Source organism: Myxine glutinosa, chromosome 3 (assembly GCF_964187855.1).
Source record: "Myxine glutinosa chromosome 3, kmMyxGlut1.1, whole genome shotgun sequence".
NCBI classification, from domain to species: Eukaryota; Metazoa; Chordata; class Myxini; order Myxiniformes; family Myxinidae; genus Myxine; species Myxine glutinosa.
In genome coordinates this window covers 47598713-47625128 of record NC_136263.1, presented here as the reverse complement: position 1 = coordinate 47625128, position 26416 = coordinate 47598713, and the positions used below count along the sequence as shown (strand labels likewise).

General features: G+C 49.6%; 1 protein-coding gene across 9 annotated transcripts in view; it reads left to right on the top strand.

Annotated features, from left to right (window-relative positions):
* Positions 1–26416, top strand: part of LOC137423613 (uncharacterized) — a 110085-nt gene that overhangs the window by 22137 nt on the left and 61532 nt on the right. For all 9 annotated transcript variants that reach the window (XR_013622820.1, XR_013622819.1, XM_078773987.1 and 6 more), the window contains 4 exons: positions 1262–1344; positions 1495–1620; positions 2918–2963; positions 3305–3438. Coding sequence is in view for 7 of the 9 variants with exons in the window: in XM_078773987.1 (XP_078630113.1) it covers positions 1262–1344; positions 1495–1620; positions 2918–2963; positions 3305–3438 (389 nt within the window). In the remaining 2 variants the exon portion in view is untranslated. The remainder of the gene's footprint in view (positions 1–1261; positions 1345–1494; positions 1621–2917; positions 2964–3304; positions 3439–26416) is intronic.

Sequence of the window (26416 nt, the reverse complement as noted above, 5' to 3'; positions counted from 1 at the left end):
AAATGTTTTCACACCTTCCAGCTTCAGGTCGTCTCCAAGATCCAACTCAACATTTCCTCCATCTGCAGCTCCCTCTGTGCACACCTTCCAGCTTCAGGTCGTCTCCAAGATCCAACTCAACATTTCCTCCATCTGCAGCTCCCTCTGTGCACACCTTACATTTGAATGTAGCTGCCACACTGGTTAATGACCCTCTCAGACCACTGCATTTTTGATGAACCCACTCAGTAATGAATGACTAACTCGGAAGTAATGAAATATGGAATACGATTTATTAATTATTATATTTATTGAATACTCAGAGGAGCTTGGAAATAAATCACAGGAAGTACGCACATATCAGTATTCCTTTTTTGATACAAGATTGAAGCTCATTGAAGCGCAAGATGACAGGGTAGAAAGGGAACACTGAACTGACAATGGAGCCACATTGGTCTCAACGAGCAGGAAAGAGGGGAGTGATGAGGGGAGGAAAGACAGCAACCTGCAAATTAGAGGGATGGAATAGGTCGGACTAATGAGAATATAAATGATCGCAGGTGTAGGTGAGTTGACATGAGATGGTATTGCACCACCTCACCTCTCCTTGAAGCCCTGGAGGGAAAATTGGGATTTAACAGGCTCAGGAGAGAAATCCCGCAGATGGGAGAAGCGAGTACCAAAATAGTCGGGGTGTGCAATGAGCCTGGATTTTGGGAATTTAACCAGAAGATTATTGGAAGAATGCATGCATTCTGGAGAAGTGGGGCCTCGACAATTGAACACCAGGATTGTGTTGGGCTAACACTTTGAAATGCCTAAGGGAAGAACGGGAATGGATTTACAAAGGAAAACTATTGAACAGGCAGGAGAAAAGAGGGATGAAGGAGTGGAGGTGAGCAGAGAGGTTGTACTTTGGAAATAAATGATTTAAAGTGACTTTTCACTGTGGGCTCGCAGGCTGGGTCACATGTACGCAAATCCATCTCCAAGCTGTCTTGCCTGGGTTCGAATCTTGACCCAGCTATAAATTGTCATCCCGTTAAACAGGTGCACCGTCGGCCATAATGAGTTGTTGGACGTTAAAGATCCCACGTTGTCCTTCGTGAATAGTAGTCGAGCTATCGCCGCGCCATGAACAAATCACAAAGTCCTGCCCTGACCTCCTGCGTCGGCATGGCAAACCGTCCAGGATTGTAAATCTAGTTAAGAAGTTGCTTCGGCAGAACCAACACTATGTATAGAGCATGGTACATGATCCGATTTCACTGTGGACATGCAGCCTGGGGCCGTACAGCTCTGCAAGCAGATGGAGCATTTCCCATCCTGGTGCTTCTCCTTCAATCGAGTGACCCTGAGCTGCAGGTATGTGGATCGGACTTACAATTAAGACATAGGTATAGAGATCTGCTTTGTTTAAATAAAAAAAACATGCTGACCAACATTAGAGATTCAACAAGAACCTGATGAGTTGTGTGTTGTTCTCTGTGTCTTCCTGATGGCCTCTCCTGATAGTACTGCAGCAGTGGGGCTTTGGCAGCACTCTCCGTGGATCGTGCTTGTCGCATTTCTCTTCTTAACCTTGGCGATCGACTCCTCCTCAAGGCTTTGATCCAACTCACCTCCTCACCTGTTGAAAAGGCGAGTTAAATTGGTCAAAAGCAGAAAAATGGTGGATCAATTGATACAGAAAACCTGGTTTACACCACCAGATTTCTTAGATTTCCTATTTTTTTTTCTTTTTATTTTGTATACAAGTTCGAGGCTCGTGAAAAAGAAAACATTTATCACACAAAAAAAATCAAACAGACACATAAAACATATAATATTGGGGAGCGGGAGACAATATGGGGAGAGAGGAGGAAGCACACAGACACAACATTTGAGAGCAGGGACATCGAGAGATCTTTGAGAGGGAGAGGGCTTGGGGGCGGAGGCGTTGGAAGGGTGGGGGGTGGGAGAAGTATAAAACACATGGACACTGCAAGGTGTCCTTCCGCATCCTTCGCCCAATGCTTCCAAAAATATGGGCACCCTTGCACTTTTTTCAAATAATGCACCATTTCTTACAGAGAATCTTTGAAATTAAAAAATATTGATCAAAGCATATTCAAACTGATCAAAGCATTTCATTCGAGATTATTCATCAATTGCAAAATCATCCTCTTCATCCAATACAACCGGTTCCATAGATTGTCTGGGATGACTATAGTTCCTTCGCTTTTTCTTCCAAATAAGAATCAGGATTTCTCGCTTGACTTGCTCTCCCGGCTCTGGTTTGGGGAAAAGGTCTCAGAGCACCCAGTAATCTTGGGTATTGGAAATGGGAAAGATAAGTAGGTTCATGGAGAACAAGTTATTCTTTTTTATCTGCAATATAGTCCGAAAGATGGTTTCGATGTAGGATTTTTTGTAGATTTATTATGTACATTATGTTTTTATTATTATGTAGATTATGTCGTAGATTATGTAGTATACATTATGTAGATTTATTATGTACATTAAAAATCGGGGAGTGAGACCCAAATTGATGGTGTGCACCACAGATGGTCAATGGGATTTTGGTTCTTCGAACCACATAGAGTAATGAGGGCCAATGGTTTGGCAGGAGAAAGACCCCAGGCAGGAGAAAAATGGCAGGAGAAAAAATTTTAATGTAGGATTTTTAATGTAGTTTTATATCTGCATGATCAGTGCTCCGTATTTCCAAGATAGTAATTTTTAATCGTGATAGTTCATTTATCTTGAAACTCCTGAATTAAGCCACATGCAAAGAGCTACACAATAGCCTAGGTGATGAAACGATGATGTATGATCCACCAAAACATTAAGAGTTTGTAATATTCTTTTCTCCAGCTCTGGCACATAATGGTGTGAAAAAATTGCATCGACCTCTGGCATTTTCTCATGATTATTTGTCATGTTTGGTTCATCTCAGGTGTGCTGTCAAGCTTGCAGTTGCCTCCAAGTGTTAGCCACAGAAGGTAAAATAATTTTTCCATTGCCTTACTCACTCATGTAATTGTGATCAATTCACATTTTGATCAGTGAATCGATTCATGTTCTCACACAATGATGAGAGAACATTGAAAAAAGCGTCACTTGGCCCGTCAAGCACACGTCACATCCTTCGCCCAATGCTTCCGCATTCCGCAGGTTGAAGCGAAGACGAAGTACAGACACAACAGCACCTTGTATTACACTCAATATAAATCTTCACGTGTTTCAGTTACAAACCTCGTGCAGATTTGTGTGTTGCCAATTGTAATATATAAAAATATGAAATTTACAGAGAGACTGCATATGGAATTGTGTTTGTTTCCAGATCATGTGCAGAAGCACCTCATCTCCCCAGCGACGCTGCAATGGTTGCATTCTCTCTTGAGTTCTGGCAGCTGCACCATCCAGCATGCTGCACTCTCTTTGCTGCATTCACTCTCTTGCAATCCCACCTCAAAGGTTCAATTTCATTTTGCTTCACTGTTGTTAGAAACGGCCTTGGAAAAAGGCCGCAATAAGCTATCTTAACACCGATATACTGTACATCATAACATGAATTTCGCCCAAGGTGGACAACCTCCTTGGGGAGGGGGCAAATGAAGTCGCTGCAACCTCCATCGTGTGACCCATAGTCCTCTTGTCAAGCCTGGTTGAGATTGGATAAGTAAAGACCGAATGTATTGCGGTCAGACAGACAGACACCAATTTGCGTATTTTAGTATGATATTGTTGCGGAAACGGAGTACGGCACTCCCCTTAGGGGGGGGATTAGTCCCCCTTCTATCTTCACTGGCCGTCTCCGCTCCTGAAGCTGCTCAGCTCCCTCCTGGGGAGGCAGGTGAGCAACCTCGTTCGCGACCGCGGACAAGATGTTAATTGCCGAGCGGATTAGTAGCCGCGGCACGAACCATTAGCAAGTAACTAGACCCGATTCTGAACGTTGGCCAAATCGTGCCACAGGTATCCAATTGGGAAAAGACAAGGACGAAACGGATGTAAAGGAAAGAAGGCAGAGTAAGGAGGAACAGGAATTTATTACTAACTATTATGTACACAATCAAAAGTAACCAAGGAGAAGGAAAGATACGAAAATAATTTACAGAAGGATGGATGGCCCAGAAGACACAGTGCAATATTAACTTACCTAAACAGGCTTAACTTATACCCCAGGACAACACAGAAGATGGATGACAATCAGACTTACACAAATGGGGAATGAAGGCAGGAACGAATGGCTGGAAGGGGAGGAAGGTTCAGCTGGAGGTGGACGGCTGGACGGACGAGGAGGGTTCACAAGGCGGGAAGGATGCGGGTGGTGGGTGTGATCCCGGCTCGAGTTGAGCAGCCGCCGACTCTCCCCAATCGTCTCCGCACGGCGACGTTGCTTCGTGGCCGCAACTGCCGTCACCGCTGTCGACGCTCAAAGCTGCTGTGGTTAAAACTGCGGTTTGTTCAAAGCTGCGCTTTGTTCAAAGCTGTGGTGGACTCCTTTAGGTGAACTCATCCCTTCTCTCCTTTGACGCATCTCTCGGTGGGGGCGTCGCGTGATGGGTTATATAGGGCCACACCCTCGAATCTTCGCGAACCTGCCCGATCGTTCTTTCTCCGCCCTCTCAAGCCAAACCCCTCGTGCTTGGTTGGTTGATCGGCAAGGGCTCACTCCTCCTTCCTATGACAAGGTGGAGACACACCTTTCTTCTCCGAGTTAGAGCACGTGCTCAATGGAGGGCGAATGCAGTTGGTAATAGAGGCAATGCACTTGACAGGGGATTCTACCTTATTTCAATTTGATGCAATGCAGAGTCAACTAATGGGAAACAGCCTTAAACTAATATACATAATAAGGAAATAACTATTTAGAAGGGTATATGGTGGCCTATGTGCATGTATATGCACTAACTAAGAGGATGACCTTTGACCTTTACACACAAAACGGAGATATTTACAAGGATTCATTACACTACTCAGGGTGATATTTACAACAAGATTTTCAAATCCGCAACACTGCACCCTCATCCTCCAGGCACGTACTCGGGCCAATAAAACTAACTTAGTGTGACATGTAGGTGTAGTTCCCTCTACATTTAACCTGACCCTGAGTGTGACAGTTTTAAAACACAAATAAGTATGTCCCTCTGCTGCATTGCACCCTACCTAACAGATTCACGCCCACAGCTAACCAAATTGCGGAATGGTTCTCAAACTATTCATGAACGGTGGGGAGCATTATTTACAAGTGACGCTGATTGTATTTACAAAACGCAACCCCGGACCTGTGATTGTTCTTTGGGGGGGGGGGTGTGGAGGGGGGGGAGAGACAGCCTGCGCTGCATCGACGCACCAGCACCAACAAAGAGCACCATAAAGCACCAAAAACGCACCGGAGTGCACAGTCACCACAGTTCATAAAAAAAAAAAAACCCCTGTTGGTGTCTTGTTCTTCGGCTCCCTCTGCTGGCCAATGTTCTTCCAGATGTTGTCTTTCTTGGTCTTCTTGCTGGCGGCCTATTTGGACATAATAAAAAGCACAAAACGTGTCCACTTTTTATTTATGGCCCACAGGGGCCGACTAGGGGTGGTTCACCTGTGTGGCATAGGTGCCACGTCACCAAGGTCCGCAAGCAAGATCCTGGGCCATCGTGGCCGGTTCCAGCAGAGGGGCCATGCCCCAACCCGTGGGGTCCATGAGTGGTGCTCAGCCACAGACATGTGGTCCATAAGTGGTGCATCGATGCAAGCAGCTGGTTGTGGGGGTTCGGGCACACAATGGCGGACTCCCGCACGCTCCCCTTAGTGCCCAGAGAGCACGATCCATGGGTCAGGGAAGGAAGACAGAGAGGGCAGGTTAGCGAGGGGTAAGGTCACAAGGGTACACATCAATAAAGGCAATGCAAGGTGAGGTGCGTCTGGAGACTGAGCAGAGAAAAGCTCGTCCCTACCGTATGTCACCCCCCTTGTTACCTGTTCTACCCTTGCCCCTTACCCCCGTATGTACAAAAAAAATCTACACCTTTACAAACTCGTCGCTACCATCACGTCTTCCCCATATTTCCCCTATACTCCAAATTCGTCCCCATCCCATTGTCTAAATTTGCCATCACCAATTCATAATCAATCCTCATAAGGAGGGAGAGATGGAACATCAGCATAATGTCACACCCACGTCATGATGCGTCTCACATTCCAAACATTTGCACAGAAAAATATAAACAACAAACCATGGCATGGTGTGGAGCACCGTCGTCACCTCAGGTGAGTGGATGTAGATGGTGCGAGGAGATTTCCATCCTATCTATACTTCTAAATGACTTTAACACTTTTACTCTACCCGGGGTCTTTCCCTGTCAAACCATTGGCCATCTTACACAATGTGGTTCTAAGAACCGAACTCCCATTGACCAAACGGTGGTGCTCACCAATTTGGGGTCTCCCTCCCCCGATTCTTCGTTCTGTGCCCTTGCACAATTTCGGGGCTGAGTCGTGTGGCTCCCCTAGCAGGTCTTACTTACCTGTGCACCTCCGCCACTGAACGTTGCCACCCGAGCTTGCCTAGCTCCTTTCCTAACCTGGGGAAGGCCCTCTGGCTCCCTTACCCCACTCTACTGCCCTCCTTGGCATTCGGCTACCCGGGTCCTCCTCCTAGGATCCTCGGGCCCCACTCACAACTACACAACTACCCTAACTGGGGAAGGCCCCTCCTGGCTCTCTCACCCCCTGATCTCTAACTGGCTCCCAGAGCCTACCTGCGGCCTCACCTGGCCGACAGACTAACAGTGGCAGAGTGCACATAACTACAAATGGTCACGCAACTACCACAACCCCCAAGGAACTGCAGCCGCATGCAGTTGAAGCTCCGAGGGAGTTGGTGACGTAATTTCATGGTCAAAGACCATAGCCTCCAACTGGCATCGTTCCGAGCATAACTCCCAAGGGATTCGGACCGCATGCAGTTGGAACCCCAAGGGAATTGGTTACTCCGGACACCAGGTGGGAAACTATGGTGGGCAATGATCATAACTACGAATTCAGCCACATGCCCACCCATTCCACTTTACTCATGCACCCAACACAACACTCCTGTGCAACTACCCACACCACAGATGCCAATATCCAACCGCAATTTACCTACTCCCTCTACCTAACTCTTAAACTACCCTCCGCGGGTATACGTGATGGGGTCCATCCTCCCCATACCCACCTTCGCACCATCCACTCCACTCCACAGTTTCCACCATACTCACTCCATACCACCCATTCCATACTCCATATATTCCAGACCATTTATTCCATACAACCATTCTCCATACACCTGTATTTGCACACCTGTGCCATCACCCCTGATGCTTCCTGCACCCTCCTTCCTCCAGGACCATTTGCTCAACACAACACTCAATCACTATTACTCGCTCATACACTGCTCCATACATCTGTTCACTTGCACACCTGTGCAATCACCCCTGGTGCCTCCTGCACCCTCCTCTCTCCCAGGCTTCTTCAATCATTCAATACAATGCACAATCACAATTGTTCCTCATGCACTGCTCCATACACTTCCACGCTCAATACAATCCACAATCACAATTATTCCTCATACGCTGCTTCATACACCTCCACGCTCAATACTATTCACAATCACCTCACACTTTTCACAATACACTTCCGAATACACTTTCAATTCTCAAACACACGGCATCATCTGATCTACCTGGTTTCCGGCTAACTTGGTGCTCCCCATCTTCCCTTTAAACTAAGCACATCCCACGTCATTAACATCCATTCTAACCTCTCTATGTCCCCAACTACCTGTCCAACGTCGCTACTTAAATCTACAGTTACCTATGGTCATCTTCTATAGATCCCTACCATTTTATCCTAACCCTCCCGGGCTAGTTTTTACTGCCATAACCCCATAGCTATTGCTCATGTGCCCCGTCGTGAGGGATGGTGGATTTGCCATCCCTCCACATCGGACATCTCTCACTACCAATTTTGCCATCAAATTTCAACCAATCACAAATTCCCTATCCCAAAATTTCGAATCCAAAACACGATCATCATCACAGTCCGCTATATCTGAGCCTCGGTGCATCGCAACATCATTAAAACTCGGCTTCGCAAAGCCGAGCAATGAATTTGGGTGGTTTGGTCGCCTGCAGGTTGAATCCGTCCGGCATTCGGTTCAGGGGAGGCGGTTTGGTCGGGCCGAGATTCCACGCACCATCTCGGCGCGGCACCTTCCGGTCCCCGGCCCGATGGCTCAATCTCGCCCGGTCGGAACACCGCCCCCGCCACAAGGGGGCACCATTCCGATCCCTCCAACCTGTCCCTGAACCGGACCAGTCGCCTTGCCCGACAAGGCCCGGACTCGACCGTGCGGGGCCTCGCATCCAACAAAGCGCACCGCGCACGCTATCCGTCGCCCTAAATGCTGCCCCGGTCAACGTCGATGCTTCACTCGCATATGCGACCCGTTTCACACTCACAAAACCTGGCGTCTTGGGGCCTCCAGTGCATCCCACACACTCCGTCCATTCCACCACCGCACTCCCTGTTACACACCACTCCTCTCGCGCACACTCGCCGTTCGCACACTTCCTTAACACACCTCGCGCACCGTCTTGCGCACTCTCCCTCGGTACGTACTCCGTACCAGAAACCATGGGCGTGCACTCTCGCATCCACCCACTCACGCGCTTCAATGGGCTCTCCCACACCCGTGCCACAACCAACTCAGGTGTGCTTTCTCGCACACTCTCGCCGTTCATCCCAAACGTGCATCCTCGCACCCGCTCCTCCACCAACTCACTCTCCGGGTCACTCTCACCCTCGCAGGTACACTCCGTATCGCTCTCACTCTCTGTGTCACACTCCGGCACTTTATAACACGCTGACTCTTTGACGCACACTTTTTCCTCACACGCATGACATTCGCTTTAACACAACACACAAAGGACCTTCCACGAACGCCCAGGTGCTTTCGCGATCCCAAGCGCGTGACAATTCTCTTCGCGCCAAACACTCTGCTGAAAAACCTCTTAGCGCCATACACAGCACGACTCACCTTTGGGATCCTTTTCTCCACGCGCACCTGCAAATCTTTATAAGGATTAGCAAGTACATCATCATGATTTGAGCAAGGACTTTGTACATATTCCATCTTTTCCTCCCTGCCGCGAGTGCTTTTCTAAGCCCCCGGTCTCTCCAATTTCAATTCCCACTACTTTTTCTTTACTCACCTCGACGACCGCTGGCTGTATTAAAATTCCCTCTACCTCAGCGGTCGCCGGCTTTTCCATACCCTGGGTCGCGATCTCTATACCCGTCATTTTACCTGCTCTTTCCTCCGCCTCGCCCAACCAGCACTTCTCGACCTGCTTTACCTCGTCGTGCACCCTTGGGACCTGCTCGCCCAACATGCGATCCATGGTCTCCCCACATTTTTGTGCGCTCTCCCCACATTTTTGTATCTGGCTTCCCAAGTCATTTCTCAATTGCTCTCTATTGGCCCTCATTTCTGCCATTAATTTGTCCCCCGACTCGACCATATGGGCCCTCATTTCAGCCAGAAATAATTGCATGTCTTCCACTGTTGGTACAAAGGGCGCGGCTCTCGCCGACATGTGCGAGGCGCCGCCATCTCGTGCGCCTGATACCCCCGCAACCACATCACCATTGCTCTCCTCCTCCATTATTCCCATTTCTTCCCTGGGGTCCTGGGTCACTTCTACCCCTTCGAACTCTACTCCCACTGGCACCTGATCGCCTTGACTATCCATGGCACGAGTTTAAATTTGGATGTTATTAAATAAAATCTTGGGCCACTCGTAATTTTGAGTGCGCTAAGCGCACTTCGGGTCCGAATCTCGCTCCTGACACCAATTGTTGCGGAAACGGAGTACGGCACTCCCCTTAGGGGGGTGGGAGGGGGGTTAGTACCCCTTCTATCTTCACTGGCCATCTCCGCTCCTGAAGCTGCTCAGCTCCCTCCTGGGGAGGCAGGTGAGCAACCTCGTTCGCGACCGCGGGCAAGATGTTAATTGCCGAGCGGATTAGCAGCCGCGGCACGAACCATTAGCAAGTAACTAGACCCGATTCTGAACATTGGCCAAATCGTGCCACAGGTATCCAATTGGGAAAAGACAAGGACGAAACGGATGTAAAGGAAAGAAGGCAGAGTAAGGAGGAACAGGAATTTATTACTAACTATTATGTACACAATCAAAAGTAACCAAGGAGAAGGAAAGATACGAAAATAATTTTCAGAAGGATGGAAGGACCAGAAGACACAGTGCAATATTAACTTACCTAAACAGGATTAACTTATACCCCAGGACAACATAGAAGACGGACGACAATCAGACTTACACAAATGGGGAATGAAGGCAGGAACGAATGGCTGGAAGGGGAGGAAGGTTCAGCTGGAGGTGGACGGCTGGACGGACGAGGAGGGTTCACAAGGCGGGAAGGATGTGGGTGGTGGGTGTGATCCCGGCTCGAGTTGAGCAGCCGCCGACTCTCCCCAATCGTCTCCTCACGGCGACGTTGCTTCGTGGCCGCAACTGCCGTCACCACTGTCGACGCTCAAAGCTGCTGTGGTTAAAACTGCGGTTTGTTCAAAGCTGCGGTTTGTTCAAAGCTGCGGTGGACTCCTTTAGGTGAACTCATCCCTTCTCTCCTTTGACGCATCTCTCGGTGGGGGCGTCGCGTGACGGGTTATATAGGGCCACACCCTCGAATCTTCGCGAACCTGCCCGATCGTTCTTTCTCCGCCCTCTCAAGCCAAACCCCTCGTGCCTGGTTGGTTGATCGGCAAGGGATCACTCCTCCTTCCTATGACGAGGTGGAGACACGCCTTTCTTCTCCGAGTTAGAGCACGTGCTCAATGGAGGGCAAATGCAGTTGGTAATAGAGGCAATGCACTTGACAGGGGATTCTACCTTATTTCAATTTGATGCAATGCAGAGTCAACTAATGGGAAACACAGCCTTAAACGAATACACATAATAAGGAAATAACTATTTAGAAGGGTATATGGTGGCCTACGTGCATGTATATGGACTAACTAAGAGGACGACCTTTGACCTTTACACACAAAACGGAGATATTTACAAGGAATCATTACACTACTCAGGGTGATATTTACAACAAGATTCTCAAATCCGCAACAATATGATGAGGGATAAACGCTGGCCCGTTAGTGGTCCTCTCTGAATCAGTGGCTCATTATGCAGACAACTGAACTTCAGATTATATATACAGTCGTGGACAAAAATATTGGCACCCTTGCACTTTTTTCAAATAATGCACCATTTCTTCCAGAAATGTTTTGAAATAAAAAAATATTTTGGTATCCACATATGTATTTCTTTGGTTTGCAGTGGAACAAAACAAAAAAAGCAGAAAAAATTACTAAATCTTAGCTTATACTGCACAGGAATCCTAAAATGGCATGGACAATATTATTGGCACCTTTAAGAAGTTGTTATAAATAATTAGATTTCAAGCAGCTGATTCTCCTTTACTTTGGAATTTAACTCACCTGTGGTGAGTTGCAGGTGCTTGCAATATAAAAATCACTCATTCCACCAGTTTGAATGGAGAAAATGAGTTATTCTGCTGTTTTGTGTCACAGTGTGCACCACAATGAGCATGGAGAAAAGAAAGAAAACCAGAGAATTGTCTGCGGAGGACAGACACAAGATTGTAGCCGAGCATGGACAATCTCAAGGCTACAAGTTCATCTCCAGAGACCTTGATGTTCCTGTGTCCACCGTACGCAATGTTATCAGGAAGTTTAAGGCCCATGGCACTGTAGCCAACCTCCCTGGCCGTGGCCACAAGAGAAAACTTGATTGAAGATTGCAGCGAAGGATTGTTCGTTTGAATGGTGGAGAAAGCACCTCAATCAATTGCCATACAGATTCAAGCTGAACTTCAGACACATCATTCACAAACTCAATGAAATGGGGTTCTATATGGTAGGAGACCCAGGAGGACCCCACTGCTAAGAGAGAGACAAAAGAAAGCCCAACTGGAGTTTGCCAAAACACCTCAACGAGACAAAATCATTCTGGGAAAATGTCCTGTGGACAGAGGAGATCAAATTATAGCTTTTTGGGAAAGCACATCATCTATATGTTTACAGAAAACAAAATGAAGCCTTCAAAGAAAAGAACACCTTCCCTACAGTCAAACATGGAGGAGGTTCAGTGATGTTTTGGGGTTGCTGTGCTGCCTCTGGCACTGGGTGCCTTGAATGTGTGCATGGCATCATGAAATTAGGAGATCACCTAGGCATTTTGGAGCGCAATGTTCAACCCAGTATCAGAACGCTGGGTCTCTGTCGAAGGTCATGGGTCTTGCAGCAGAACAATGACCCAAAACACACTTCAAAAAGCACCCAGGAATGGTTCAAGACAAAACGCTGGACTGCTCTGAAGTGGCCAGCAATGAGTCCAGATCTAAATCCCATTGAACACCTGTGGGGAGATCTGAAAACAGCAGTTGGGAGAAGGCATCCCTCAAATCTGGGAGAACTGGAGCAGTTTGCACACGAAGTGGGCCAAACTACCAGTAGAGAGGTGTAGGAAGCTCATTCATGGCTACAGGAAGCGCTTGACTGCAGTTATTTTGTCCAAAGGCCTTTGTGTCAAGAGGCTGTGCTTCCAAATATTAAGTCCAGGGTGTCAATAATTTTGTCAATGCCATTATTTATTTTTATTTTCTGATTTAAAAGGATATATTAAGTTCTGAATAAAAAACCAAGGTTCTGTAATGTTAGTGAAATAAAGAATTGTAAAGACTAACTACTTTTGTCAATTTCAACTTATTTTTTAGAGAAAATTGAGTTATTTGAAAAAAGTGCAAGGGTGTATATAATATATACTAGCAGAAGTACCCGGCATTGCCGGGCGGGGGAGGGGAGGGAAGGGGAAAGGGGAGGGGAACAGGGGGGAGGGGAGGAGAGGGGGGGAGGGGAGAGGAATGAGATGGCCCATGATGGCCCATGATGGCCCATGGAGGCCCATGATTTTGGAATGAGATGTTCGATGTTTGGGTGTCCACATACTTTTGCTCATGTAGTGTAAATATATATATTTATATATTTATAGCATAGCCTCCCCACATAAGTTGAGACTTAAGGTTGAGATGATTTTATCACTCTTGAGCAAGATTAACGGAGGCGTGTGGCTTTGTCACATGTTGTTAATCGAAACGTTCAGTCATTGTTTGTTCAATTAAAGGTTGGAGATCTTACCATGGAGTCATTTGGATTTACTCCCAACCGCAAATCTATACATACTAGGGCATGCCCGTACTATATATATATCTAAAATTATATCCCCCCCCTCTATTTACATGAAATGGTTTGGTCCAATGCGAACGGCTTGCGAGTACGGTGACAATCCCCCCCCCTCTATTTACATGAAATGGTTTGGTCCAAAGCGAACGGCTTGCGAGTACGGTGACAATCCCCCCCCCTCTATTTACATGAAATGGTTTGGTCCAAAGCGAACGGCTTGCGAGTACGGTGACAATCCCCCCCCTCTATTTACATGCAATGGTTTGGTCCAAAGCGAACGGCTTGCAGAGTTTGGTAAAGAAATCGCCATAGCTCGGTAACTACTTGTCCGATTAATATGAAACCTTGAAAAGGCACATCCTCGGGTCCCCAGCAATATACCTGGCAAGTTTCAAGTATATCGGACCGGTAGTTGTCGAGAAACAGCGGTCGCATACACACACACACACAGACAGAGATTAGTGGAATTATAGATAGATATATATATACATATATATATATATATACATACACTCAACCCTCGGCTATCGCGCCTAATTGGTGCCGCTATCGGTGCGCGTTAGCCGAAATCGCGATAGCCGAACTGAAGAACGTATGGTAATAATTCGAATTGGTGCCAGGACCCCCAAGTTGACCACATATTTAACCTATTTTTGCCACTTTTTTACCAAGTGTTTCTACCATATAAAGAAACATTAACATATAAAGAAACATTAAAACAAGAATCACAATATGTAAATAAAAATAAAATGGTAAAAAAAGTACTTTCTTTAACCATTTTATTTACTTTTTGGGGACGATGAGGGGCTTAGATAGTTGGGTAGGTTCCGAGGCTTGGGTGGAGTCTTATTGACCACCCCTACGTGCCTCTAACTCATCCAGGATTGCGTCAGCTGTAGCACCAGAGAAGCCCTCAACGTCAGAGGGCTCGTCAAAGACAGAGGGCTGTGCCTCGTTGCGACGCCGTAAGAATTCGGTGATCTGGCATTGGCGGAGGGAGTTGATGTGGGCGTGATACTGCTCCTGCCAGTGCCTTATTAATAAAGGAGCACCTTGCTTCGCTGTTGATTGTTAAATCTTGTTCAAGGAGGTGGCGAAGCTGGCAACCCAAGTCTATCATCTTCTTGATGTCGGCCATGGATAATCCCTCACGCCTCACATTTACACCTTCCTCATCCTCTCCTGAACTGTCCTCTTCTTGTTCCACATCATCTTCCTCAATTATTTCGTCGACAGTAACTGCAGCTGGCTGTATCATTTCTCGGATGTCCTCACCAGTAGTCTCAGCAAAACCAGCTCCAGGGATTTGGCGTGCCTCTTCCGCCTCTGCCTCTACTTCTGCCTCAACAGTCTGTGGCGTACCTGGCACAGCCACCTGGCGGTCCTCAGGGAGACCTTCCAAAATGTTACGCCAGGCATGATTGATAGTGGCTGGGGTAACATTGTTCCAGCAGTCTACCATTAAGTCGATAGCCTGTTTCACATTGTAGTTTTTCCAATACCGAATCACTTTTTGTTCTGCCTCAGTATCCCATTGAACCATGTCATCCTCATCCTCACTGTCGAGCAATTTCTGGATAACGGCGGTGTCTTTAGTTGCCTGCCGCATCTTCCTAAATTGCCGTGTGGAATAGGACACCTTCACAACTGATATGACCTCCTGATCGAGGGGCTGGATCAAGGAAGTCGTGTTTGGTGGCAAAAACTCGACCTTCACATTAGGATGCTCGGCCCTTAGAAGTGGCGAATGTCCAGGGGCATTGCCGAGGAGCAGGAGAATGTTCAACCTTATGTTTTGGGACTTGCAAAAATCCTCAACCTCGGGAATGAATGCCTCCTTGAGCCAGTCCTGGGAAAGTTTGGCCGACATATACCCCTTCTTTGATGTCAACCAGTGCACATTTAATTTGTTCATGTTGCATCCTTTGTAGGCCCTGGGTCGTTTAGCTCGATGCACAACTGTGGGTTTAAGGCGGCATGTTCCTGATGCATTCATAGCGAACAGCAGGGTGAAACGCTTCTTTATGGCCTTCCTTCCACGAACTTTGGCTGACTTGGTAGTGATAAATGTTTGCCGAGGCATTGCTTTCCAATAGAAATTGGGTTCGTCCATATTAAAAATTTGATCGGGAGTGTACTGGCCTTCATCAATAATATTATATTTTTTAGAGATTCAGGGTACTCACGGGCTGCAGACTTGTCCCCACTTGCTGCCTCGCCAGATATCTTCACACTTTTCACTTTATGATGGGACATGAACTTATCTACCCACCCTTTGGATGCAAGAAAGACTGGAGGTTGTTGCACACCCATCTTACGAGCCACAGCAGCATAAATGTCCTTGGCAGTGTCCATAATTTCACGAGTATCAATCGCCAAGTTTCGCTTTGCTTGCCTCTCCAGATATCGTCCGAGTAATTGTTCTGTCTTGAGGAGCAATTGATTACGGCTTCGCATAGCTTGGGCACCTGCATCTGATGAGGCAAGATTCATATGGGCCTTCATATGGTCACGGTTTTGGTAAATACCTCGCACTGTTGACTCATTTATCCCAAATTTCTTTCCAACACTTCGCTTTGTTTCACCATTGTCTATCAACTGCACAATTTCGCATTTCTGAGCGTAAGTTAAGTTCTTCCTCTTCTTGATTTCCCTTGCAGGTGCCGCTGCATTACGCTGGGCAATGGTGGGGGGTCGGGGTCGGGGTATATCGGCCATTGTTATATCACAAAAAAAAGGTTTAGACACTGCTATTACAGTATTCACTCTGAGGCGACGCGCACTTGAATGGCACCGGGCGGACAATCACAGTGCCCCTGACGTCCTGACGTCACAACCAATCAGCACGTGAATCACCCCACGCTCGGTGATGACGTAGCACCCGGACTGTTTGAATTTTTTTTTTTCCCCACCATTTCCGGTGCGCTATAGCGCGTATTTGGGGCGCGATAGTCGTGTTTGTGCAGTTTTTTAGGTAGCCGCGATAGCAGATAAACGCGATAGCTGAGTTCGCGATAGCCGAGGGTTGAGTGTATATATATATATATATATATATATATCAGTCACTATGCGACCTTCATATCATCAGTGGAGAACCGCCAGCAAGGTGTCCCATGCAGCTGCTGCTGCACCTTGCTGGGAGCGATACGCACCGCCTGCCACGCGGTGACGTTATCTCTGGTATCCACTCATCATATGGAGTCGACCTGGTTGCGGTTGGGAGTTACTAATAATGGTATCTGTAATCTGGTTCTCCAACCTAATGAGCGGACAACATGACGTCATCGCCATGCACGTCCGCCTTGCCTGCAAAGTTCCAGAGGAACCATCCAGCAGTGCGTCATTACGGATTATAAATACAGATACTGTCACAAGTGCATGCAAAACTCACAGTTACCGACCTGGTTTCGCCCTTGTTGGGGCTTCATCAGGGCAACGCAGTGAGGCTTATACCATTATTACAGATACCATTATTAGTAACTCCCAACCGCAACCAGGTCGACTCCATATGATGAGTGGATACCAGAGATAACGTCACCGCGTGGCAGGCGGTGCGTATCGCTCCCAGCAAGGTGCAGCAGCAGCTGCATGGGACACCTTGCTGGCGGTTCTCCACTGATGATATGAAGGTTGCATAGTGACTGATATAAAAACCGAAAGGGTCACAGAGTTACAAGTGTATGGAAAGCCTCACTGCGTTGCCCTGATGAAGCCCCAACAAGGGCGAAACCAGGTCGGTAACTGTGAGTTTTGCATGCACTTGTGACAGTATCTGTATTTATAATCCGTAATGACGCACTGCTAGATGGTTCCTCTGGAACTTTGCAGGCAAGGCGGACGTGCATGGCGATGACGTCATGTTGTCCGCTCATTAGGTTGGAGAACCAGATTACAGATACCATTATATATATATATATATATATATAGTATATATATATATATATATATATATATATATATATATTATATATATATTGTTGTGGATTTGAGAATTGCTGTGTTTTTTTTTTATTGTAGTGTCATGAATTGTAAAAATCACCCTCCGTGTTGTGTGTAAAGGTCAAAGGTCGTCCCTTAGTTAGGCCATATACAATCACGTAGCAAATCATAGATCTCCCTGTTCAGTAGTTATCTCCTTATCATGTGTATTAGTTTAAGGCTCTGTTCCCACTAGTTGACACTGCATTGAACCAAATGAAATAAGGTAGAATCCCCTTTCAATTGCCACCAAAACGCAATTGCCGGCAGCGTTCGCTGCCCTTTGGCTGGGGCTCACTCGAATCACCCCAAAACCTCCATTACGCATGCGGTCAAGTTGGGAAAGAAAGGCGTGTCTCCACCTCGTCATCAGAGGGTGGGGCCAGGAGAGCCCCTACAACCAACCAAGCATGAGGGGTTTGGTTTGAGAGGGCGGAGGAAGAACGATCAGGGAGGTTCGCGAAGGTTAGAAGGTGTGGCCGATATAACCCGCGGCGGGACGCCCCCAACTCAGATGAGTCCTGGGAGAGCACGCGACGTCCCCACGGCGGCACGAAGAGACGATTGAGGAAAGAGAGAGACGTGAGGGGGTGCCTGTATTGCGGCAATAGGCCGAGACCCTCTAGGCCCTATTGCCAGTCGGTGAGACGCGAGGCCGTTTTTGCCGGGTTTTCGCCTCGAGCCTGGAGCGTGAACCGCGAGCGGGGACCTCAACGCCTGAACCATCTGCCCCGGACCTTCCTCCCGGACCACCTGCCTGGACCCTTCGCTCCACCCATTCCTGCCATAACATCCTTTTGTGTACGTGAGTTTGTTCTGTGTGTCTTGTCCCTGGGAATAAGTTAAGCCTGTTTAGCTAAGTTAATATTAGCACTGTCTCCTTCCATTCTTTCTGTCTTTATTTTATTATCCTTCCTTCTCCTTGGTTTCTTTGGTCTTGTAAATAGTAGAAATAAATCATATTTGTATTTCCTACCTTGGTTCTTCTTCTTCTTCTTCTTGACAGCCGTTCGTCTTTGTCTTTTCCCCATTGAAAACCTGTGGCACGATTTGGCCAACGTTCAAGAATCGGGTCTAGTCCTTGTTAATAGTTCGTGCCGCGGTTGCTAAAACCGCTCGGCAATTAACATCTGTCCGCGGTACGAACGGGGCTGCGCACCTGCCTTTCCGGAGGTAGCTGTGTAGCGTCAGGAGTGGAGATGGCCAGTGAAAATAGAAGGGGGGATTAACCCCCCACCCCCTAAGGGGAGTGCCATACTCCGTTTCCGTAACAAATGGTGTCAGGAGTGTCGGATTCGGACCTGAAGCGCGAATAGCGCGCTCAAAATTTCGAGTGGCCCGAGATTTTGTTTTTAACATCCAAAATTTAAAAATCGTGCCATGGATGGTCAAGGCGACGGGATGCCGGTGGGGGAATTAGAAGAGGGGTTAGGGGTAACCCAGGACCAGAGGTAAGAAATGGAGGAGGAGAGAAATGGTGAGGTGGTTGAGGGGGTTTCAGGCGCACAAAATGGTGCCCTCGCGCACGTGGTTGCAGCGGCACCAAATTTAGCCGCACCCGTGACCATAGCAGCACCGGTGGATTTAAACCTTTTTATGGTGCAAATGGAGGCCCCTATGGCCAAGAATAGTGAGAAAATGGGAAACCAAATTAGAGGTTTGGAAAACAGTATGGGGGCAATGAGGGACGAAGCGAGGGGTACCAGCGAACAGTTGGGAAATAAATTTGAGGGATTGGAAAATCAAATCGGGGGATTGAGAGACAGGTTGGGTAGTCTAGAACAAAGGACGGGGGAGCGATTAGAAAATCAAATCGGGGGGTTAGACAATAAATTTGAGGGGTTAGACAATAAATTTGAGGGGTTAGACAATAAATTTGAGGGGTTGGACAACGGGATAAAAGGGGTGAAGAATGGGTTAACGGGGCTAGAAGACAAGATGGAAGACAAATTGTGGGAAATAGGGGAGCAATCCGCCTGGGAAATCAAACAGATGGGGAACCAGATAGAGGAGGTGAAAATCGGGTTGGAAGGTAAACTGGATGCTCAGAGGAATGAATTGGAATAGATGAGGGCGGCATCTACTAAAGAGATGGGAGAAATGGGGGAGGAGATAAGACGAGGTGTGGGCGAGGAGGTCTCGGGGGTACGCGAGGAGGTAAAGCGAGGTGAAGAGCGTATGGAGAAAGAGGTGAGAACTAGTACGGCTAGGTTACAGGGGGGCATAGAAGATCTAACGAAGGGAGTGGAACAGCTGACGGTGGGACAGAGGGAATTAGTGGATCAAGTGGAGAAGAACACTGTGATAATCGGGGGGTTAAAGGCGACGCAGAAAGACATAAAGAAGGAACTTATAGCGACAAAGAAGGAATGTCAGATGGTACATGAGGGATTGACAAAGAGGTTGGACGAGGTGACGGAGGCAATGGAGACGAAAGACCGGGAGGTGAGGACGCACATAGAAACGGTCAAGGTGGCATTAGAGGAAGAGATCGAGGGGGCGCACCGGGAAATGAGGGAGGTAAAGGAGAAATTAGAGGAAGTGGAAGAGGGGGTGAGTGAAATTAAGAAGAGACGGAGGGAAACTAAGAAGGAGATAAAGGAGGAAGTGATGGAATATGTGCAAGGTCTGTGCTCAAATCATGATGATGTGCTTGCTAACCAAATAAAGAGTTTGCAGGTGGCGGAGGAGGAGCGACGACGAGGTGCCGAGGTGAGTGGCGTTGTACTCGGAAATGTATATGGTGTGAGGGGAGACTCAGTCGGCTTGGGGGGTGGTGTAGACCCGGGTGTTCGTGAGGGACCAATGGTGAGGTGTATGACTGGTCCGGAGGGTATGGAGAAAGGAGGTGTGCAAGGAGGTCTGGCAATGAGGAGTGAGGTGAGGGGGGTGTTGGTGAGCAAGGGTGTGCGGGTATGGAGTGGGTAGCGGGTTGCGGAAGGGCGACCCAGGCATCGACACCAAGAGGGGTAGTGTTTGGAGGGACGGGGGATGCGCGGGAGCCCCCCGGGAATAGCGTACTGTGGGAGCCCGAACGGTTTGGTCCCGCGTTGATCCCGCAAGGAGTGACACGCGGGGTCCGGCCTTCGGGCGCCCACAAGGTCCTACTCGTGCCGTACGACGGCAAGAGTGATTTGAGGGCGTACCTGGCGCAGTTTGAGTACGTGTGCAGAGGCAATGGTTGGAATCTGGACGAAGGTGGAGTACACCTGGTGGGGGCACTGCGCGGTGCGGCAGCGGAGGTGCTGACAGCTTTACCACCGGGTGCTCTCACCCTGTCAGCTCTCCGCACGGTCTTAATTAACAGATTTGGCATTGAACAGCAAAGCGAGCTTGTTAAAGCGCAGCTTGCTCAGCGAAAACGCAAGCCCCAGGAGACCATCGGGGAACTTGCTCATGACATTCGCCGCGCAGTGGGGATTGCACACGCGGACATGGCAGCGAGTTCCCAGGAAAGCCTGGCGCTGGATCACTTTATCCAGGCCCTTCCGGATCTGGAGCTCTGACAACAGCTCGCCATGTGGCGCCCGCAGACCATGAGTCAGGCGGCCGACGCTGCAGCCCGTTGGGAAGCAGCGAGGCCCCTGGCCTGGGGACGCGAGCACCATGCAGTGGCGGTGCGTCAGGTAGGGCCCGTGATGGGGGGCGGCCCCCCTAGGGGGCCCGCCCCCGACGAGGGCCCTGACCTGGAGAGCATGGTTCGGAGGCTGGTGGATCGGCGCCTAGCGGGACCTGGACCATGGCAGGCGGCTCCAGCGGTGGCACCCGGTAGTCCACGACAAAGTACCCCAATTTGGACATACAGGGGGGGAAATTTGGAATACCGGAGGCAAGCACCTTACCAGGTGAGGTGTTATAACTGTGCTCGGCTGGGTCACCGTGCGTGGGAGTGCCGAGCTCCGCGCCGGGACATTCCCCGCCAGCCGATGCCCTCAACTCCGCCCAGTATAGATCGGCCTAGCCGACCTCAGACACCCCCCCGCCAGGACCCAAGAAACTAGAGCGTGCCGGGCATGCAGGGCGTTGTTCGGCAGTAGGGGATGGAGAGGAGCCCTCGTTGACGCGACAGGTCATTCATTGTGGCCAAATTGGAACAGGTAGCTTAACAATTCGGTGCAAAATTGCCGGCGTGGGGGTAGACGCCGTGGTGGACACGGGAGCCAGCGCCACAATCATCAGCCCTGTGATCCTTAATTCGAGTGCAGACGGCTGGGGTAAAATCCAGCGTCTGGAAAATCATAGTTTGCAGTTGGCTACCGGGGCAACGGCTCCGATCATAGGGCGTGGTTTTGTAACCCTCAAGTTGGGATCGGTAAAGAGAGAGATAGAGGTTTGGGTGGCGGAGGTGTGTGACCCATGCTTAATAGGGTTGGATTTGTTGACTGCCAGCGGTTGTAAAATCGACTTGAGCCGGGGGATCCTGCAATGGGGAGTGGAAGAGCTACCATTGGAGGGGGTGAGCATGGCCGAGAGGGTGGAGCTGGAGGCTCCTGAGGCCGTGACCATCCCTCCGGGGGCCGAGGCCATAGTGCCGGCCCGATGGTCAGCTCACCCAACATGGCAGGAGTCCTGCGGCCTGGTCGAACCGGTGGCAGCGCAATCCATACCTGGGTTAATCGTGGGCCGCACCCTTGTAAAAACGGACGGGCCGGTGGTGGCAGTCTGAGTAATTAACATTAGTACAGAACCACGCACTATAGTGAGGGGCACGAAGGTAGCTGGCTGCACCCTAGTTAGCGAAGTCGCGTCATTGAGGGGTGAGAACGTCCAGCCGAGCCGGCCCCAGGGGGAGCCTTCAATAAATATTAGGAATTGGCCCGATCCCATTTGCGAGATGGTAAATCGTAGTAGCGTAGAGTTGGGAGGTACCCAGAGGGAGGCCTTACACAAACTGGTTGGATCCCATTTGGATCTCTTCTCCTTGTCCACCGAGGATATTGGACGTACGGGCCTGGTGAAACATCAGATCCACACGGGTGAGGCCCGGCCTATTCGTCAGGCCGCCCGACGGCTCCCTTGGAGCAAGAGGGCGGAAGCTGACGAGCAGGTTGAAAAAATGCTCGACGCAGGCATGATCGAGCCCTCGGGAAGTCCTTGGATGTCACCTGTTGTGCTGGTCAAAAAGAAAGATGGGACCACGCGTTTCTGCGTGGACTATCGCCAGCGAAACAACGTGACACTCAAGGACTCATATCCCCTGCCAAGAATTGATGACACCCTCAATGCCGTTGCGGGCTCAAATTGGTTCTCAACTTTGGACCTCAAGAGTGGGTATTGGCAGGTGGAGATGGATCGGACAGGGAAGGAGAAAACGGCATTTTCCACAGGTAAGGGGCTGTATCAGTTCACTGTGATGCCGTTTGGTTTGTGTAACGCCCCCGCCACCTTTGAGCGATTAATGGAACATGTACTAGGTGGCATGCCATGGCAATCATGCCTGGTATACCTGGATGACGTCCTAGTACATGCCAAAACATTCCCCCAGGCTTTAGCTAATTTGGACCAGGTGTTCGGGTGCCTCAGACAGGCAGGGTTGAAGCTGAGCCCGAGTAAGTGCACCTTGTTTGCAAGAGTGGTGGCCTATCTAGGTCACGTTATCGGTCGCGAGGGGGTAAAAACAGACCCAGGCAAAATTACAGCGGTAGAGGAGTGGCCCGCACCACGTACCATCAAGGAGGTGCGGGGATCTTTGGGACTCTGCTCCTACTACCGGCGCTTTGTGGCGAAATTTGCGGAGTTGGCCCGTCCCCTCCACCGGCTTACGGAGAAGGGGACGCTATTTAATTGGACAAGGGAGTGCCAAGAGGTCTTCCTAAAATTGAAGGGGTGTTTGACATCCGCACCCCTTCTAGCGTACCCCACTAGTGACGGGATATTTACCCTGGACACGGATGCGAGCCAGGAAGGATTGGGCGCAGTTTTGTCTCAGACACAGGAGGGCGTGGAGAGAGTGACTGGTTAATATAGTCGGGCCTTAAGTAGGCCCGAACGAAATTATTGTGTCACTCGCAAAGAGTTATTGGCTATGCTGGCTGCCATGAACCATTTCCACGCGTACCTGTACGGGCGGAAATTTTCGGTTCGAACTGACCATTCCTCCTTGCAATGGCTCCTTCGGTTCAAGGAACCAGAGGGCCAAATTGCAAGGTGGTTGGAAAAGTTGCAGCAGTACGATTTCAATGTGACCCATAGGGCCGGGAAGGCCCATGGTAATGTGGACGCACTCTCTCGGCGTCCTTGTCTGGGGGAAAACTGCAAATTTTGTGCGAGACACGAGGAGAGGGAGCAATTGGGCGATTCTGCCCCGATTCTCATCGTCCGGGCAACCCGGGTGAGAGGGCCAATTTTGCCACTAACCGCGGATGAAGAATTTGGAAATTTGGCATGGAGCACGGCCCAGCAGGAGGATCCCGTTCTGGGGCCGGTGTTCAAATGGGTCAAATTGGGGCAAAGACCAAAGGGGGAAGAGGTCACCCCCCTCGGGGCGCAAACAAAGGCGTATTGGGCTCAGTGGCAGACCCTGGAATTGAAAGGCAACATCTTGTATCGCAAGTGGGTGGAGGTTCCCTCTGATAGAACTTCCTGGTTGGTGATAGTCCCTCACAAATTTAAGAACGTAATATTACAACAGGTGCATGGTACCCGCTCCAGCGGCCATTTGGGCAGGACCAAGACGACATCTCGGGTCCGCCGGAGGTTCTATTGGGTGAATATGGGGCGCGACATACAGGACTGGTGTCGGAGATGCGACGCCTGTTCTGCCAAAAAGGGACCAGCACGGAGGATGAGGGCCCCCCTTAAATTACACCAGGTGGGGGACCCCCTTGAGCGGGTGGCTATGGATATTCTAGGACCGCTGCCACGCACCCGCCAAGGTAAAAAGTATATCCTCGTTGTAATGGACTATTTCACCAAGTGGCCGGAGGCCTACGCCCTCCCCAACCAAGAAGCCGGGGTTGTGGCGCAGGCCTTCGTAGAAGGATTTGTATGTCGGCACGGGATTCCACAGGAGCTGCACACCGATCAGGGTCGAAATTTTGAAAGCCAATTATTAAAAGATGTGTGCAGACTCCTGTCAATTCGGAAAACCAGGACCATGCCCTTGCGGCCACAATCTGACGGGATGGTGGAAAGATTCAACAGAACATTGATACAACAACTCGCATTGTTCACCACCACCCGTCAGGATGACTGGGACGAACATCTCCTGTACTTGTTAATGGCCTACCGAACCAGCCAGCACGGAGCCACCGCATGCAGTCCAGCGTTGCTTATGTATGGGCGGGAGTTACGGGCTCCCGCCGACTTGCTATGCGGTCCCGTGCCAGACACCATGGATACACCGCCGAGGGAGGGTTACGCACGTCACCTGGAGGAAGGCATGGAGCGGGTCCATGCCTTCGCCCGCCACCAGCTCCATCTGGCGGGGGCCAAGATGAAGCGCAGGTACGACGACCAGAGCCAGGGGATTCAGTACGCTCCGGTGATGAAGATTTGGTTCTTTAATCCCCGGAGGCGGAAGGGCAGGTGCCCAAAACTCACCTCCCCCTGGCAAGGCCCGGGAGTCGTCCTGTTGTACGTCTGTGACGTGGTCGTTAAGATCAAAATGGGGCCACGGGCCATCCCTCGAATCGTCCATGCCGACCGGATAAGACCTTATGCCGGCGAGCAGGAGCCCTCGTGGATCGCCTCGGCTCTAGATTCCGAGGCAGGACCCAGTACCTCTTGCGACGGGGGCTCGTAGTGTCAGAGGACTGGGGGGGCGGGGGGGTGGTAGTGAGAGATACCCGTTGTGGTGGGATGGCAACTCTGCCATCTCTCACAGCGGGGGCAAAGGAGCAATAGTTTTATGGGGTTTGGCAGTGAAAACTAGCCCGGGAGGGTTAGGATAAAATGATAGGGATCTAGAGAAGAAGGACCATAGGTAACGGTAAGTGTAAGTAGCGACTTTGGACAGGTAGTGGGGACATAGAGAGGGTAGTTGGATGATAATGACGAGGGAGCGCAATAATGTAAGGGGCGACGGGGAAGCGCGTGTTTTAGCAGGGCATCAGGTAGATTAGATGATGCCGTGTGGTTGTTTGGGAAGTGAAAGTGTATTCAGAAGTGTATTGTGAAAAGTGTATGGGTGAGTAATTGGTGATTGAGTGTTGTGTTGAGCAAATGGTCCAGGGAGGAAGGAGGGTGCAGGAAGCACCAGGAGGAGTGATTGCACAGGTGTGCAAATACAGGTGCATGGAGAATGGTTGTGTGGAATACATGGGGTATGGAATATATGGAGTATGGAATGGATGGTCGTGGAGTGAGTATGGTGGAAACTGTGGAGTGGAGTGGATGGTGCGAAGGTGTGGATGGGGGAAAGGAGGATGGACCCCATCACGAATACTCGGGGAGGGTAGTGTAAGTGTTAGGTAGAGGGTACAGTTAAATTGTGGCTGGATATTGGCATCTGTGGTGCGTGTGGAAGAATGGTGTTTGGATGGGTGCATTAGTGTCGTGGAAATGGCTGGGCGTGTGGCCTGTTAGTATGTGTAGTTGAATGGGCACTCCACCACTGTGAGGATGTCGGTCAGGTGAGGCCGCAGGTGGGCTCTGGGAGCCGTTAGAGTTGTGGATGGGGCCCAAGGATCCGGAGGACGGACCCGGGTAGCCCAGTGCTAGAGAGGGCACCAAGTGGGGAGAGCGCCAGAGGGCCTTCCCCAGTAGATAGGTTAGGATAAGGAGCAGGTAAGCTCGGAGGCAACTGCAGTGGTGGAGGTGTGCAGGTGGGTAGACCTGCTGGGAGAGCCACACGACCCAGTCCTGAAATTGTGCAAGGGCACAGGGAGTTGAATCGGGGGAGTGAGACCCCAAATTGATGAAGCACCACAGTTTGGTCAATGGGAATTTGGTTCTTAAAACCGCATAGAGTAAGACGGCCAATGGTTTGGCAGGGAAAGACCCCAGGTAGTGTAAAGTGTGTTAATGTCATTTAAGAGGATAGTTAGGATTGAAATCTCCTCGCACCATCTACATCCACTCACCTGAGGTGACAGAACTCCGCACCATGCCATGTTTTTATTATTCTTTTTGTGCAAATGTTTGGAATGTGAGACGCATCATGACGTGGGCGTGACATTGTGCTGATGTTCCATCTCTCCCTCCTTATGAGGATTG